A 15,500-nucleotide genomic window follows, 5' to 3' on the forward strand; every position below is an offset into this window, starting at 1 on the left:
ACTAGCGGAATAATATTTCGGCACAGACTAGAAGGACCGAATGGCCTGTTTTCTGTGCTGTAGTGTTCTATGGTTCTATTGAGTCAACATCAGCTGGAGAAATTGCAAATAGAGTTACGAAGTTATGAAAAAGAAAATTCCCATAATTGGAAGTGCACCAGTTCAGGTCACATACAAAGAACAATGTGCAAAATTGCCCATCATTGTGATGTTAAGAGACCAGATTTTTTTCAAAGTTAGATCTGATAAATGCCTATCTGCAATTTGAGTTAGACGATGAATACTGCATGCAGTTCTGGTCACCGCATTATAGGAAGGATGTGATTGCACTGGAGAGGGTGCAGAGGAGATTTATCAGGAAGCTGCCTGGGCTGGAGGGTCTGAGCTATGAGAAAAGATTGGATAGGCTGGGGTTGTTTTCCTTAGAGAAGCGAAGGTTGAGAGAGGACCTGATAGAGGTGTATAAGATTATGAGGGGCATAGATAGGGTGGATAGGAAGGCACTTTTTCCATTAGTGGATGGGTCAATAACCAGGGGGCATAGATTTAAGGTAGGACGTAGAAGGATAAGAGGGGAGTGGAGGAGAAATCTTTTCACTCAGAGGGTGGTGGGAGTCTGGAACTCTCTGCCTGAAAGGGTGGTTGAGTCAGAAACTCTCATAACGTTTAAGTATTATTTAGATATTCACTTGCACTTCCATAGCCTCCAGGGCTATGGGCCAAGCGCCTGAAAATGGGATTAGATCTTTGTTGAGTGTCAACGGACATGATAGGCTGATTGGCCTCTTCCTGTGCTGTAAACATCTATGAGATAAGTCTAAGTCATATTTGACTATTAATATACAAAAGCGACTATTTCAGTTTCATAGGTTGCAGCCCCTGGAATTTTCCAAGGGGTGATGAACCAAATTTTGCAAGGAATACAGGGAGTAGTGTGCTATTTGGATGACATATTTCTTTCAGCTCCAAACAGGAATTCCATGATGACAGGCTGAAAAAGGTGCTCCAACATTTGGAAAAGCATAGAGTTCAGGCAAAGGCACATAAAAGTGAAATGTTTCAAGACTCTAATGTAGAGTATTTGGGTCACAGCATAGACAAAGAGGGGTTACATCCTACCAAGAGTAAACTTCAAGCACTAAGAAATGTGTCACACCCTCAAAATATCTCTAGGCTCAGATCATTTTTGGGTCTAGTGAATTATTACGGTAAACTCACATCAAGTTTGGCAACGTTGCTGCGTCCATTAAATGAACTCCTGAGGGAGGGTGTTGTGTGGAATTGGACAAAGGAATATGACAAATTATTCAGTTCGTATAAAAGTCAACTGGTAGATGGTACTTTGCTTGTATATTGCAATGTGCCCAAAAAGATTAAGTTAGCATCTGATGTCTCTCTATATGGAGCAGGTGCTGTGATCTCTCGTGTTGGCTAATGGCGAGGAGAAACTGACTGCATTTGCCTCATGGGCCCTCAGTGCCAGTAAGCAACGTTATGCTCAGATAGAACATGAAGCATTGTTTTTGATTCTTGGAGTAAGATGATTTTATAATTATTTGTGTTTTCACAATCGAAACTGATCACATTAGCTACAGCCCGAATGCAGAGATGGGCTTTGATTTTGTCGGCTTCTAAGTACGATATTAAGTACAGACAATTGGAAGATCATCGTAATGCTGATGGGATATCTAGATTACCATCCCCTACAGGGAAGATGTATTTTTTTTCCTCTTTCCCCACATGTAAGTGATTTGCCAGTTACAGCAGATGACATTGGTAGAACAACTTGTAGGGACTCTGTATTGGAATGGATATACGACTATATCGCAAATGGGTGACCAACGCAGATACTGGATTTAGAAATCAGGCCATTTTTTTAATGCATAAAAATGAACTGTCAGTTGATTAAGGTTGTATTAAATGGGGAGCCAGAGTTGTAATTCCTGAAAGGTACAGATTGCAGTTGCTATGTGATTTACATGATCAAAACTTAGAGGTGAACTTGACAAAGAGTCTAGCGAGAAACTATCTTGGTGGCCAGGGCTAGATAAGGGCATAGAAGACACAGTGAAACAGTGTAGACTATGTCAAGCAGTAGAAAAGGAGCCACCATCGGACCTTTGCAACCATGGAAATGACCAGCTAGTGTGGCAGAGGCTGCACATAGATTTTGCAGAATTTGAAGGGCAACAGCTATTCATTGCGATAGATCGCCATTCAAAGTGGGTTGAAGGATTTCTGATCAATCAACCAACAACTAGAAAAACTCTTGATATTTTGTGTAGTTTGTTCCTTTGGGTTCCTAGAGGAAATTGTGTCCAAGAACCGACCTCAGTTTGTTCAGAAGAGTTTACAAATTTCATGAGAATGAACAGGGTACAACATACCAGAATTCCACTGTGTTATCCTGCTTCAAATGGAACAGCAGAGTGCGCAGTACAAATTTTTAAGCGTGCCCTTGTAAAGCAAATGCTAGATACAAATTGGAAGAAATGTCAGTCGTCATTGGCTCACAAACTGGCCAATGTTTTGTTTATTTATTGTAACACACTGCCCCCAGCAGGATGCCAGCTGAATTGTTTTTTCGAAGACAGCCTAGAACAAGGTTTCATTGCTGAAGCCACATTTAGCACAGTCAGTAGAAGAGAAATAATCAAGATGTAGAGTCATTGGTGGAATGGGCAGACAGCTGGCAGGTGAAGTTCAGTGCTGAGAAATGTCAGGTGATTCACTTTGGTACGAAGAACATGGGGAGGCAATATAAAATAAAAGTTACAACTCCATAAGGGGGTGCAGGAACAGAGGGACCTGGGTGTATATGTGCATTAGTCATTGAAGGTGGCAGGCAGGTTGAGAGCACAGTTAATAAAAGATACTGTATCCTTGGCTTTATTAATAGGGGCTTAGAGTACAAGAGCAAGGAGGTTATGTTGAGCATGTATACCATGAGGGGTCTGGATAGAGTAGATAGAGAGAGAAACTGTTCCCACTTGTGAAAGGATCAAGAATGAGTGGGAACGGATTTAAAGTAATTTGCAAAAGAAGCAAAAGTGATAGGAGAAAATCTTTTTCACACAGGGAATGATGAAGGTCTAGAATGCACTGCCCAAAAGTCTGATGGAGGCAGGTTCAATCAAGGCATTCAAAAGGGAAATAGACTGTTATCTGAAGAGGAAGAAAGCACAGGGTTATAGGGAGAAGGTGGGAGAAAGGCACTAGGTGAATTGCTCATTCGGGAGAGCCGGTGCAGACACAATGGGCTGATTGGCCTTCTGTACTGTAATAATTCTGTGATTCTGGGTAGAGTGAGAGAAAGAAGTCTGAAGTTGAACCAGAAGGTTAAGGTGAAAGATCATCATCATCAGTGGTTGAAGTGGCTTCCAGAAAGAGTCATGAAAATATGTGGTCCTCACACATATTTGCTCAAGGTGTTTGGTAATGGAAAGGTTAGGTTTGTATGTATGGATCATGTTTTACCTTCAGAGGTCCACAAAAAGGAAGAAGTTGGAAAGAATCAAATGAGTCTGATGAATTGGATAGTTGGGTTACAAGTAGAGGATCAGCAGTTACCGCAACACAAGTTGTGCCTGAAACCAGTTCAGAGACAAGTAAGTTGCAGACGAACATGTCTGAGGAAGTGGAAAATTCAATTGAAGGTCAAGGTCAAAAAAATCAGTCTTTGTTGCAGAAAGCATCTCTTTCTGCAGGCTCAGGCCAAGATGGCTCAAGGTCCTTCACCAACTTCTAAAAGTTTGGGTCAAGAAAGAAGGTATCTTCTTAGGATTAGGAAACCAGTGGTTAAGTTTGATTTGTAAATGAATGAAAAACAAGAAATGTATGTACGTTTAATGGAACTTGAACATTATGTAACTTTTTCATTAAGGAGGGAGGAGTGTAATATTACCCTCCTGTGGCCTTTTGTATATGTATGTATATAAACCAAAACCAGAATAAACCAGTTCAGTTAGGTGCTTGAATTCTATGCAGCACACAGTCACTTTATGTCCTGCAACGAGATCACAGAAACTCCCTCTGTTCGCACTAAGTAACTGGGGTTATCATACAGAAACTCACTCTCTGTTTGCGCTGAGTAAATGATGCAGGTTGAATGTCACAGTCCCAGCAGGATCCTCTTGGCTGATGGGATTCCAGCGATGGCCTGGGAAGTGGACATGTGGTAGGTGCTTGGCCAGTTTTGGTAAATACCAATCATATGTCATCATCTGCAGGGGAAGTGACATTGGGTTACATCCTTTACTGAGATCCCTCTAGTTGTGAAACAGCTTTTAATTATATAAAATCAGAAAAGAACATTCACTGCCTTTGATCTCCTTGTTCTAAGGAAGACAAACACTGCTCTCTCTCATCATTCAGCTCCCCAGTATATTTGATATGATATAATGAGCACAGACTCTGATCCACATCAAACATGCACCCAACAAAAGCAAATCACCCTCGGAGGACTGAGTTCAGAGACATTCCGGCTCTCTCCACTCCTCCTCCCATGACCCTGGCTCTCCCCACCCTCCTTCCCCATTGCTGACTGTGATCATCCTACCCAAAGACACAGAGGGAGCAGTATAGCACTGATTAAGAACATTGAGGCATCTGCCTGGGTCTTAGATAACTCAGATGTTAAAAAGTTGAATCTGAAAATGATCTGATGATATTTAAATTTACAATAACTTTCTGAAGAGACTTTAAAATGTCATCAGAAATTTTGAAGGTTCGGAATGTGTCATCCAGTTTTCTCCACTGGTTTGGGAGGACTGATCTAGATCAAGCTGCTCATCCCCTCAGCCCCTCCAATCCCTTTGCCCACCCCCTTCGATCCTGTCTCACAATAGGTTGTGGCTCTGTTATATTATATTATAGTATGGATGAATTAAGTGGAAGCTAAATAAGCATATGAGGGAAAAGGGAATAGAGGTATATGCTGATAGATTTAGATTAGAAAAGATGGGCGGAGGCTTGAGTGAAGCATAAACACTGTCATGGACTGCTTGGGACAAATGGTCTGTTTCTGTGTCATATGTCCTATGTAATCCGATGTTACCTCCTGATCCACTAGACTGAGGTCAGGTCTTTGTCCCTCACAGTAATGGAGGTATCGCAGGGAGTTTCCTGGGAGGTCTCCTCGAACCAGGATTGTTGCGTTAGTAGGCATGCTACCCAACAGATTTCTGGCAAACCTCTCCACAACATCATTATTACTTTGGTCACAGATCCTGAATAAATAATTGGAAATAATTAGTTCATGTTTAAGAATAGAGCATCCAGTATACATTTTCTGTACACCACACCTCAAGCCTTATATTCAATTTTCAATGTCCAACTTTAAAATATAAAGCAACAAAGAACTTTCTAAAAACACAAGACTTGAGAACTAGATGTCTACAGTTGATAAACTGAACTCTGTGTTAACTCAGCTCATGTTTACTTACCAGCAATATGACTTCAAAGCATCTACTTTAGTCACAGGGTAATATATTTTAATTTGTATAAACTTCATCTCTTCATAAAACAACTGCACTAAGAATTTCCACTATTGGAGTCAGACCCAGCCTTGTTTCATATCAATCTTCAGTGAGCACGTGTGGACGGTGAGGGGGTGCCCATGGTGCAACAGTGAGCGAGGGACATAGAGTGTAACGATGAATGACCTGTTACAAATTTCAGCTTCAACAGACTTTGGCAACTTGTGATCTGAAAACTACTTCTATGGTAAATAATCAAATGTTAACTTGACCTGAGATTCATTACAACACACTGCCCCGCGCACACACACTCACTGCCAAACCTGTTCTCCTATCTTCAAAAGCTGAGCTAAATTAATTGAGTGAGGCGAAGATAACTAATGTAATAAACTGATTCATTTTATATGAAATACAAGAATGAACAAAATATTGTTTTCACAATGAGATTTACCTATTTCTTATTCATTGTATAGAGACTTTTCCCCTTGCTACAGGTTAAATCCACCTTACAAGTCAATGATTAAAGGCGGGAGCAAGAGTCACAGTCAGTAAAGTGGCCGGTGTGGGGTGGAGTGAGTGAGTAGAGGCACTGACCCTGTTACCATGATCTCCTGCTCCTACATTCAAGATTAAGCAGTCTGGTATCAGTGTTATATACCCAGTTTCTGATAAATTTCCCAAGTCCCTATGATGGCGGAATCGGAGAGTTAAGGAGAGTGGATCTGGAGAGTTAAAAGAGCGTAAGAAGAGGTGAGACTGAGATAAACACAGTAAATTGTAGTGTACATTGAAATTATACTAAATTAAGATAATAATTAAAATAAATGAGTAAATACTGTAGTAAACGCTTTATATAAAGTATAAGGTATGTCAGTGCAGCTCGGTCATGCGGAATGTGCATCTTGCGCGATGTGGGAATCGCGCAGGCACTAAGCGCCCTCGATGACCTGCAGGAAGTGTCATCAGCTGCAGAAATTTGAGCTCTGAGTTGCGGAGCTTAAGCGGCAGCTGGAGTCACTGTAGTGCATCCACAAGGCTTAGGATTACGTGGATAGCACATTTAGAGAGGCGGTCACACCATAGCTAAGAAGTACACAGGCAGAGAGGGAATGGGTGACCGCCAGAGTATCTAAGAGAAACGTGCAGGTAGTGTAGGAATCCCCTGACACTACCTCACGCTCTAACCACTTTTCCATTTTGGATACTGGTGAGCGAGAAGGTTCCTCAGTGGACTGTAGTAAGAGCCAAGCCCATGGCACCACTGGTGGCTCAGCTGCACAGGAGTGGGGGGCAGGGGTGGGGAGGAAGAGTGGAAGTGCTATAGTAGTAGGGGATTCCACAGTTCGGGGAGCAGACAGGCGTTTCTGCAGCTGTAGATGTGACTCCAGGATGATATGTTGCCTCCCTGGTGCCAGGTGTCAGAGCGGCTGCGGGACATTCTTTTGGGGGAGGGTGAACAGCCAGAGGTCATGGTCCAAACTGGGACCAATGATATAGGTAGGAAAAGGGATGAGGTCCTGAAAGCAGATTTTAGGGAGTTAGGAAGGGAATTAAAAAGCAGGACCTCAACAGCAGTAATCTCAGGGTTACTACCAAGGCCACGTGCTAGTGAGCATAAGAATAGGAAGACTGAGCAGTTCAACACGTGGCTGGAGAAATGGAGTAAGAGGGAGGGCTGTAGATTTCTGATGCATTGGGATTGGTTCTGGGGTAGGTGGGACCTGTACAAGAAGGACGGGTTACATCTTAACAGGACTGGGACTAGTGTCCTCATGGAGGGGTTGCTAGTGTTGTTGGGGAGGGTTAAACTAGATTGACAGGGGGATGGGAACCTGGGGGAAATTCAGAGTGCAGAGGAGAAAAACTGGCAATGGGAAGTAGTGACGTATCAACTGATAATGAGGATATATCAGTGAGTTGCATTCAAGATAGATAGAATACTTGAAGAGTTTGATAGAATTAGAGTAGGCAACAGTAAATCATGAGATGGGGGTCAAAATAAGCGGGAAAGTAAAAAAGCCTAAATCCAGGCTAATGCGCGCGTATGTTCAATGTTCAGCACCATTCGCGACTCCTCAGATACTGAATCAGTCCATGTCCAAATGCAGCAAGACTTGGACAATATCCAGGTTTGGGCTGACAAGTGGCAAGTAACATTCGCGCCACACAAGTGCCAGGCAATGGCCATCTCCAACAAGAGAGAATCCAACCATCGCCTCTCGATGTTCAATGGCATTACCATCACTGAATCCCCCACTATCAACATCCCGGGGGTTACCATTGACCAGAAACTGAACTGGACTCGCCATATAAATACTGTGGCTACAAGAGCAGGTCAGAGGTGAGGAATCGTGCGACGAGTAACTCACCTCCTGACTCCCCAAAGCCTGTCCACCATCTACAAGGCACAAGTCAGGAGTGTGATGGAATACTCCTCACTTGCCTGGATGAGTGCAGCTCCAACAACACTCAAGAAGCTTGACACCATCCAGGACAAAGCAGCCCAATTGATTGGCACCCCATCCACAAACATTCACTCCCTCCACCACCGATGCACAGTGGCAGCAGTGTGTACCATCTACAAGATGCACTGCAGGAATTCACCAAGGCCCCTTTGACAGCACCTTCTAAACTCATGACCACTACCATCTAGAAGGATAAGGGCAGCAGAGATATGGGAACATCACCATCTGGAAGTTCCCCTCCAAGTCACTCACAAACCTGACTTGGAAATATATCGTCGATCCTTCACTGTCGCTGCGTCAAAATCTTGGAACTCCCTCCCTAACGGCACTGTGGGTGTACCTACACCACATGGACTGCAGTGGTTCAAGAAGGCAGCTCACCACCACCTTCTCAAGGGCAACTAGGGATGGGCAATAAATGCTGGCCCAGCCAGTGAAGCCCACATCCCGAGAATGAATAAAAAACAAATGTGAATACATGGAGTGTGATTAATAAGATTGGTGAACTGCAGGCACAGGTTGACAAATGGAATTATGATATCATTGCTATAACTGAGACCTGGCTCAAAGAAAGGCAGGACTGGGCGTTATATATTTCTGGGTACAAGGTGTTTAGGAGAAACAGAAAAGGAAGAAAATGGGGAGGGAGTGGCAATATTGGTTAGAGATGGCATTACAGTATTGGAGAGAAAGAGAGGATGTTCCAGAGGGGTCAAAGACAGAACATCTCTGGCTAGAGGTAAGAAATGATAAAAGTGCGATAACATTGATTGGTGTAGTATATAGACCACCGACAAGTGGAAGGGGTGTGGAGAAACAAATTTGCAAAGAAATTACGGAGAGGTGCAAGAGTTATAGAGTAATCATAATGGAAGACCTCAATTATCCAAATACAGACTGGGATAGGAATAATACAAAAGGACAAGAGGGGTGAGAATTCCTGGAATGTGCTCAACATAATTTTCTGCAGCAGTATGTTTCCAATCCAATGAGAGGACCTGCACTTTTGGACCTGGTTCCTGGGAATGAGTTGGCCCAAGTGGATCAAATATCAGTGGGAGAGCCTCTAGGGGACAGTGACCATTGTATCAAAAGGTTTAGGTTAATCATGGAAAAGGACAGAGAACAATCTAGAGCAGGGATAATTAATTGGGGGAAAGCCAACTTTGATGGGATGAGAATGCATCTGAGTCAAGTGAGTTGGAATGAAATGTTGGCAGAGAAGACGGTGGCTGAACAACAGGCCACCTTCAAAAAACAAGGTACTGCAGCTAATGTCAGGGTATATTCCCCTGAAGTGGAAAGGGAGGACAAATAAATCCACGGCGTCCTGGATGGTGAGAGAGATAGGGGTAAAGATGAAAAGGAAGAAGTGCATGTACGACAGATGTCAGGTAGAAAATACAATGGAGAATCAGACTGAATATAGAAGGACCAGAGGGGAAGTGAAAAAACGAGGAGAGAGCATGAAAAGAGACTGGCAGATAATATAAAAGGGAATCCCAAGGTCTTCAATAAGCATGTAAATAATAAAAGGGTGGTAAAAGAAAGAGTAGGACTGATTAGGGACAAAAAAGGGGACTTCCATATGGGGACTGGAGAAACAGCAGAGGTGTTGAACTAGTGCTTTGCATCTGTCTTTACAAAGGAAGAAGATACTATCCAGGCTGAGGTGAGAGAGGGAGTAACTGGTACACTCAGGAAACTTAAAATTGAGAGGAAGAAGGTGTTGGAAAGGCTATCTTTACTGAAAGTAGTTAAGGTACCAGGACCGGATGAAATGCATCCAAGGGTACTGAGGGAAGTGAGAGTGGAAATTGCAGAGGCACTAGTGATAACCATCCAGTCTTCCTTAGACACAGGGGAGGTGCCAGAGGACTGAAGACCTGCGAATGTTTTACCCTTGTTCAAAAACAGATGCAAGGATAAAGCTGGCAACTACAGACCAGTCACCAGTGGTCGGGAAACTTCTGGAAACTATAGTTTGGGATAAAATCAATAACCACTTCGACTAGTGCAGGAAATTAAGGAAAGCCACCTTGGATTCATCAAGGGAAAATCATGTTTAACTAACTTGCTGGAGCTTCTTTTGAGGTGGTAACTTAGAAGGTTGATAAAGGAAATGCTGCTGATGTGGCATATGTGGATTTTCAAAAGGTACAGTGATACAGTGCCGCATAACAGACCACAACACACAACAAAGCAAAATTCTACGTCATGGGATAAAAGGGAAAGTAGGCACTTGGATAAGAAATTGGCTGAGTGGCAGGAAACAGACAGTAGTGATAAATGGTTGTTTTTTTCAAATTGGTGGAAGGTTTGTAGTGGATTTCCCCAGGGGTCAATGTTGGGACCCTTGCTCTTCCTAATAAATATTAATGACCTAGACTGTGGCGTGCAGGGCATGATTTCAAAATTTGCAGATGATTTGAAGATTGGAAATGCTGTCAACTGTGATGGGGATAGTCTTGAACTTCAAAAGGACATAGACATGTTGGTGGATTGGGCAGACAAGTGGCAGATGACGTTCAATGCAGAGAAGTGTGAGGTGATTCGTTTTGGCAGGAAAAATATGGAGAGACAGTATAAAACAAAGGGAGAGCTTCTAAAGGAGATACAGGAACAGAGCGACCTCAGTGTATATGTACATAGGTCATTGAAGATGGCAGGGCATGTTGAGAGAGGAGTTAGTTTAGCACATAATATCTTACACTTTATTAATAGAGGCATTGAGAACAAGAGTAAGGAGGTCATGTTGAACTTATATAAGACACTAGTTAGGCCTCATCTGGAGTACTGTGTCCAGTTCTGGGTGCCATACTGGAGGAAGGATGTGAAGGCATTGGAGAGAGTACAGAGGAGATTCACAAGAATGATTCCCAGGATGAAGAACTGTAGCTATGAGGATAGATTGGAGAGGTTGGGACTGTTTTCCTTGGAGAAAATAAGGCTGAGAAGGGACTTGACAGAGGTATTCAAGATCCTGAGGGGTATGGACAGGGTAAATAGTGAGAAACTGTTCCCATTCAAGAGAACATCAAGGACTAGAAGGCTCAGATTCAAAGTAATTGGAAAAAGGAGTAAATGTGATATGAGGAAAATTTTTTTCACCCAAGGGTGGTTGGAGTCTGTAACAAACTTCCAGAGGGTGGTGGAGACAGGTTTGATCAAGGTATTCAAAAGGGAATTGGATTGCTACCTGAAGAGAGAGAATGGTCAAGGTTACGGGGATAAGGCAGGGGAGTGGGACTAGGTGGAATGCTCTTTCAGAAAGCCAGTGCAGACTCAATGGGCTGAATGGCCTCCTTCTGCACTGTAAAGATACTGTGATACTGTGACTGTGTCTCTGGCAGAACAAATCCAGCCAGCTCTTTAGATGGGTGTATTTTTAAAAATGTGAGAATAGACAATCTATCACTAACATAACCGGTTTACTTTATATGGAATACAGGAACACAATCATCGCTGCAAGGCCCAGAGATTGGGTGCAACTTCCAATCACTCCCTGAACTCAAATACATTCTTTCCAAGGTACAAGTACTTGCCCAGCACAAGTAGTAAGGTGCAACCTATTATCCCCTCCTCCCTGTAACTCTTTCCAGGCTTCTCACAACATCTCCTAACTAATTCTTTCGCTGGGTGGATCTCCCTCGTCTCTTTCAGCCTAAACCTCCTCCAACAATCTACAAGCTTTTAAAACCAAACTTGAGCCTGTCATAACTTCAGCTTGATTTGCCCATTTTCTCTTTCACTTATCTCCAGTCTCGTCTCAGTGTTTTACTATGAGCTTTGACTCTTTGTTCTGGTTCTTCAATAAAAAAAATTAAAGAAACAAGAACAAACTTGCATTCATGTCACGCTATTCGGGTCTTCCAGATGCTCCAATGCTTCACAATGAATTAATGTAATGTCGTCACTGGTTTCATGTGAAAACCTGGACAGGAAAATTGCACACAGCAGAATCCTATAAACAGCAATAAGTTAACAGTCACATAATCAGTTCTGATGGCTTTAGTTGAGGGATAAATGTCGGATCAGAAACCAGCAGTATCTCTTCAAATAGTGGTTGGAGGATCTTTTGCAAGGACAATTTTCCTGAAAAGGAATGAAAGGGCAGACAGGGCCTCAGTTTAACATTCCAACTGAAAGACGGTGCCTCCAACAGTGCAACACTCAGCATTTTGTGCTCTGGACTCTGGAGCGGACTTGAACCCACAACCTCTGACCAAGAGGCGAGAATGCTACTATTGAGCCAAGCTGACACTGATTATCACCATCTATAGGCAGACGATTTGAAAATTATTCCTTACCTATAGTTCTGATGGATTTGGAAGGTAATAAGGATGATGGCAGAGAGCCACTCTGCCCAGTGCCACAGTGCATTATTGCCCATTATTCTCCGTAATATGGAGCAGACGGAAACTAGACCACAGCCTGCCAGAACACAAACCACCAAATTACTCTGTAGCCAGAACCTTTCAACCTGCAGAAATAAAATGAACAATAGAAATGAAAGTAAATGATATCTCAATCTTTGTTACCAATCAACAGTGTTGGCGCAATGCAGAAATCAGGTTTAATTTGGTGGAGTTGCCCGATGAAAGCAAAAGATCAGTTGTAATGATTCAAAAAAGCTGGGCTCAGGGACGCAGTTGTGATGGATCTAGGGATGGAGAGCAATGTTGTCAAGACCCAGAAGTTTCTGGGAAGAGAGTGAGGAGTGATAGGTTACGTTCTGTTAAACTACCACCCCAACTCCAACATCCTTTTATTCTCCAAACTCCTTGAACATATTGTTGCCTCTCAAATCTGTGCCCACCTTCCATGCAATCCCACATATTAATCCTTCCAAACAAATTTCCACCCGTCACGGCACTGAACCAACCCTCAGAGTCACAACTGGCATCCTATGTGACTGTGACAATGGTCCCTACCTTCCTCTCTAATCCTCTGCAGACCCATCCTAAACTTCCATCGTTCTGATTCTGACCTTTTGTCCAACTATGTGCTTCCTGTAACCCACCACTGGTGGACATGTCTTGTCTAGGTCCCATGCTCCTTAATTCCCTCCCCAAATCCATCCACCTCCCCCTCCTTAAAATCTCTCTCTGTGACCAAGCTCTTAATCACCCCTCCTAACATCTCCCTCTTTGGCTGGGCACCCATTTTTTCTTGGGACATTTTTCCTCATTAAAGATATTATATAAATGCAAGTTGTAGTTGTTGCTAATTAAACACATTGCAAATAGCTGTATCTGGAGCTTGTGTAGATGTTAAAGAGCCTTGTCCAGGAACTCTCAAATAAAGTCATAGAATGGTTACAGTACAGAAGGTGACCAGTGTTGCAGTTTCTTCCAGGCAGTTAAATACAGAAGAGTGTTTAATAATCAAGCACACTTTTAAAGGTCAGTGACACAATGGCACAAAGCCACAGTCTCTTCACAGAACTTTTCAGATAGGGTCTTATATTCCCAACTTCTTCCTCACTTTTCCTCCAATGCATGGAGCCATTATGCTGCTTTCCATAATCCAGTCCCTCAAGATAATTCCACAGGGAAGAGAACAGAATTTAGTGCTGTGAGCCAGTATTTCACTCCCAGCTCGAACAGCACTGGTTAGATGCGGTGTCCTTAACTTGGTCCCAAAAACTTCAATCATCAGTACAGTACCTACTGTGTTAGGAGCAAGACACTTCTGTAACACTTGCTACATAGCAGCAATCGAAAAGGACCACAGAATGCTATGCTGTATTATCTATCTGTGTGAGTCCCTATATTTCCTGAGGCAGGCAACACCGAATAATATATTCATGTCTGGCCACCAAAGTAAACATCCGAGTCCTGGGACTGATGCAGTGTAGCATCAGGAGGCTGACTCTTATAGTGTCAGGGGGGTAAATTTTTATTAATTGTGTTTAATTATATGTGGGTGGAGGGCATTAATTGGAGTTTCACTTGAGCACATATAAAGAGACACTTAATGAAATGGTAATGTTGCTGAGTTCAGAGTTGAGGGCTTGTAATGCTTAACTTGAAATAAATGTAAGACTAAGTAAAGATTGGCTCTAGTTCTTTTCTTCACCAACTTGCTTTCTGGACTATATCATGGGGAAGGCAGTGATATAGTGGTATTGTCACTGGGCTAGTATTCCAGAGACCCAGAGTAATGCTCTAGGGACCCAGATTTGAATCCAACCATGGCAGATGGTGAAATTTGAATTCAATAAAAATCTGGAATTAAAAATCTGATCATGTTGTTAAAAACCCATTTGGTTCACTAATGTCCTTTAGGGAAGGAAATCTGCTGTCCGAACTTGGTCTACATGTGACTCCAGACCCACAGCAATGTGGTTGACTCTTAAATGCCCTCTGAACAAGGGCAATTAGGGATGGGCATTAAATGCTGGCCTAGCCACCAACACCCATGTCCCATAAGCGAATAAAAAAAAGGGGGGACTGAGTTATGAGGAAACATTTGAAAAACATAGACCTTTCAGCCTTGAAAGATGATATTGGCAGGGAGCCTAAAGAACATATCCAGCATTCTGAGTCACTATAGTACTTCAACCAAGTGTGCAAGACAGGGGAACCCAGGTACAAACCAACAACATCAGGAAGCTCTACTTCACACAGAATAAATACTTCCAATCTGGGATGGGGAGTGCAAACAAAGACCCTGGTCATTTGAGAAGTTGGACTCTGTAATGGGAGCATCATCAGATTCTATGGAGGGATGATGGCCTCCCTCATCCATGCTGATCTTTCCAATCACCTGAAGGCAATTTCAGCATATATCACTGCCATGTCCCTCGCAGGGAAACTCACACAGCCAGCAGAGAGACTTACATCCCCTTAGACTGGGCTGGAATCCATGCCTCTCAATCGACAGACCTGTGACTGATCTGCAGCACTGCCCGATTCCCACAAGCATGTCTGTCACACTCTCCAGTTCATCAGATTGTTTATTGGGACCATGCTGCATCTGTTCTGAGGGTGAAGCCAATCTGCAAAAATGCACAACCCTGTAACCCAGCAACTTTCTGGAGACATCTGCTCATCAGATTGGGCAGTATATACATCAATTTCAGTAGAACCAAAACTGCAAGTGATGTCTGTGACTTAAAGTGTGTAAATCAATACAAGGTATAACACATGAACTCGTCACACATTAATCACACATTGTCAAATCAGAACAATTAATTCATAGGACACTCACCACTCCAACAAAGAGGGGTTTGCTGAGATCTAGGTTTGCTCTCCAGGAGAAGAACAAGGAGTAGGAGCAGAGCATCACAGTGAAGAGCCACAACACCAAACGCTGGGGGTAGTTGCTGCAAATAGACACCAATCTGAACCATTAACACAACCACCTGTTTCAATAGCAACAACCACAAATCCACCAACACAACCAAATCATCAGGTCAAGTTAACACTTCTCAGACTGGGGAGGAAAAAGTGGCTGAGGCACTACAGATCACGGAGACCACATGGGGCAAGGGAATCATACCCAGTCCTGCCACTTTCCATGTGTACTGTACTGCTGTTCTTCAGATACCACC

At 43.0% G+C, this 15,500-nt stretch overlaps 1 protein-coding gene across 3 annotated transcripts in view; it reads right to left on the bottom strand.

Moving 5' to 3' along the window:
* Positions 1-15,500, bottom strand: part of tmem260 (transmembrane protein 260) — a 45,842-nt gene that overhangs the window by 13,044 nt on the left and 17,298 nt on the right. For 2 of the 3 annotated variants that reach the window (XM_078570630.1, XM_078570629.1), the window contains exons 9-12: positions 15,158-15,272; positions 12,253-12,425; positions 5,057-5,228; positions 4,075-4,223 (exon numbers count right to left, since the gene is read on the bottom strand). In XM_078570630.1, coding sequence (XP_078426756.1) covers positions 4,075-4,223; positions 5,057-5,228; positions 12,253-12,425; positions 15,158-15,272 — 609 coding nt within the window. The remainder of the gene's footprint in view (positions 1-4,074; positions 4,224-5,056; positions 5,229-12,252; positions 12,426-15,157; positions 15,273-15,500) is intronic. The other variant, XM_078570631.1, reaches the window with a different exon arrangement.

This window comes from Cetorhinus maximus, chromosome 24, assembly GCF_964194155.1.
Source record: "Cetorhinus maximus chromosome 24, sCetMax3.hap1.1, whole genome shotgun sequence".
In the NCBI taxonomy this organism is placed as follows: domain Eukaryota; kingdom Metazoa; phylum Chordata; class Chondrichthyes; order Lamniformes; family Cetorhinidae; genus Cetorhinus; species Cetorhinus maximus.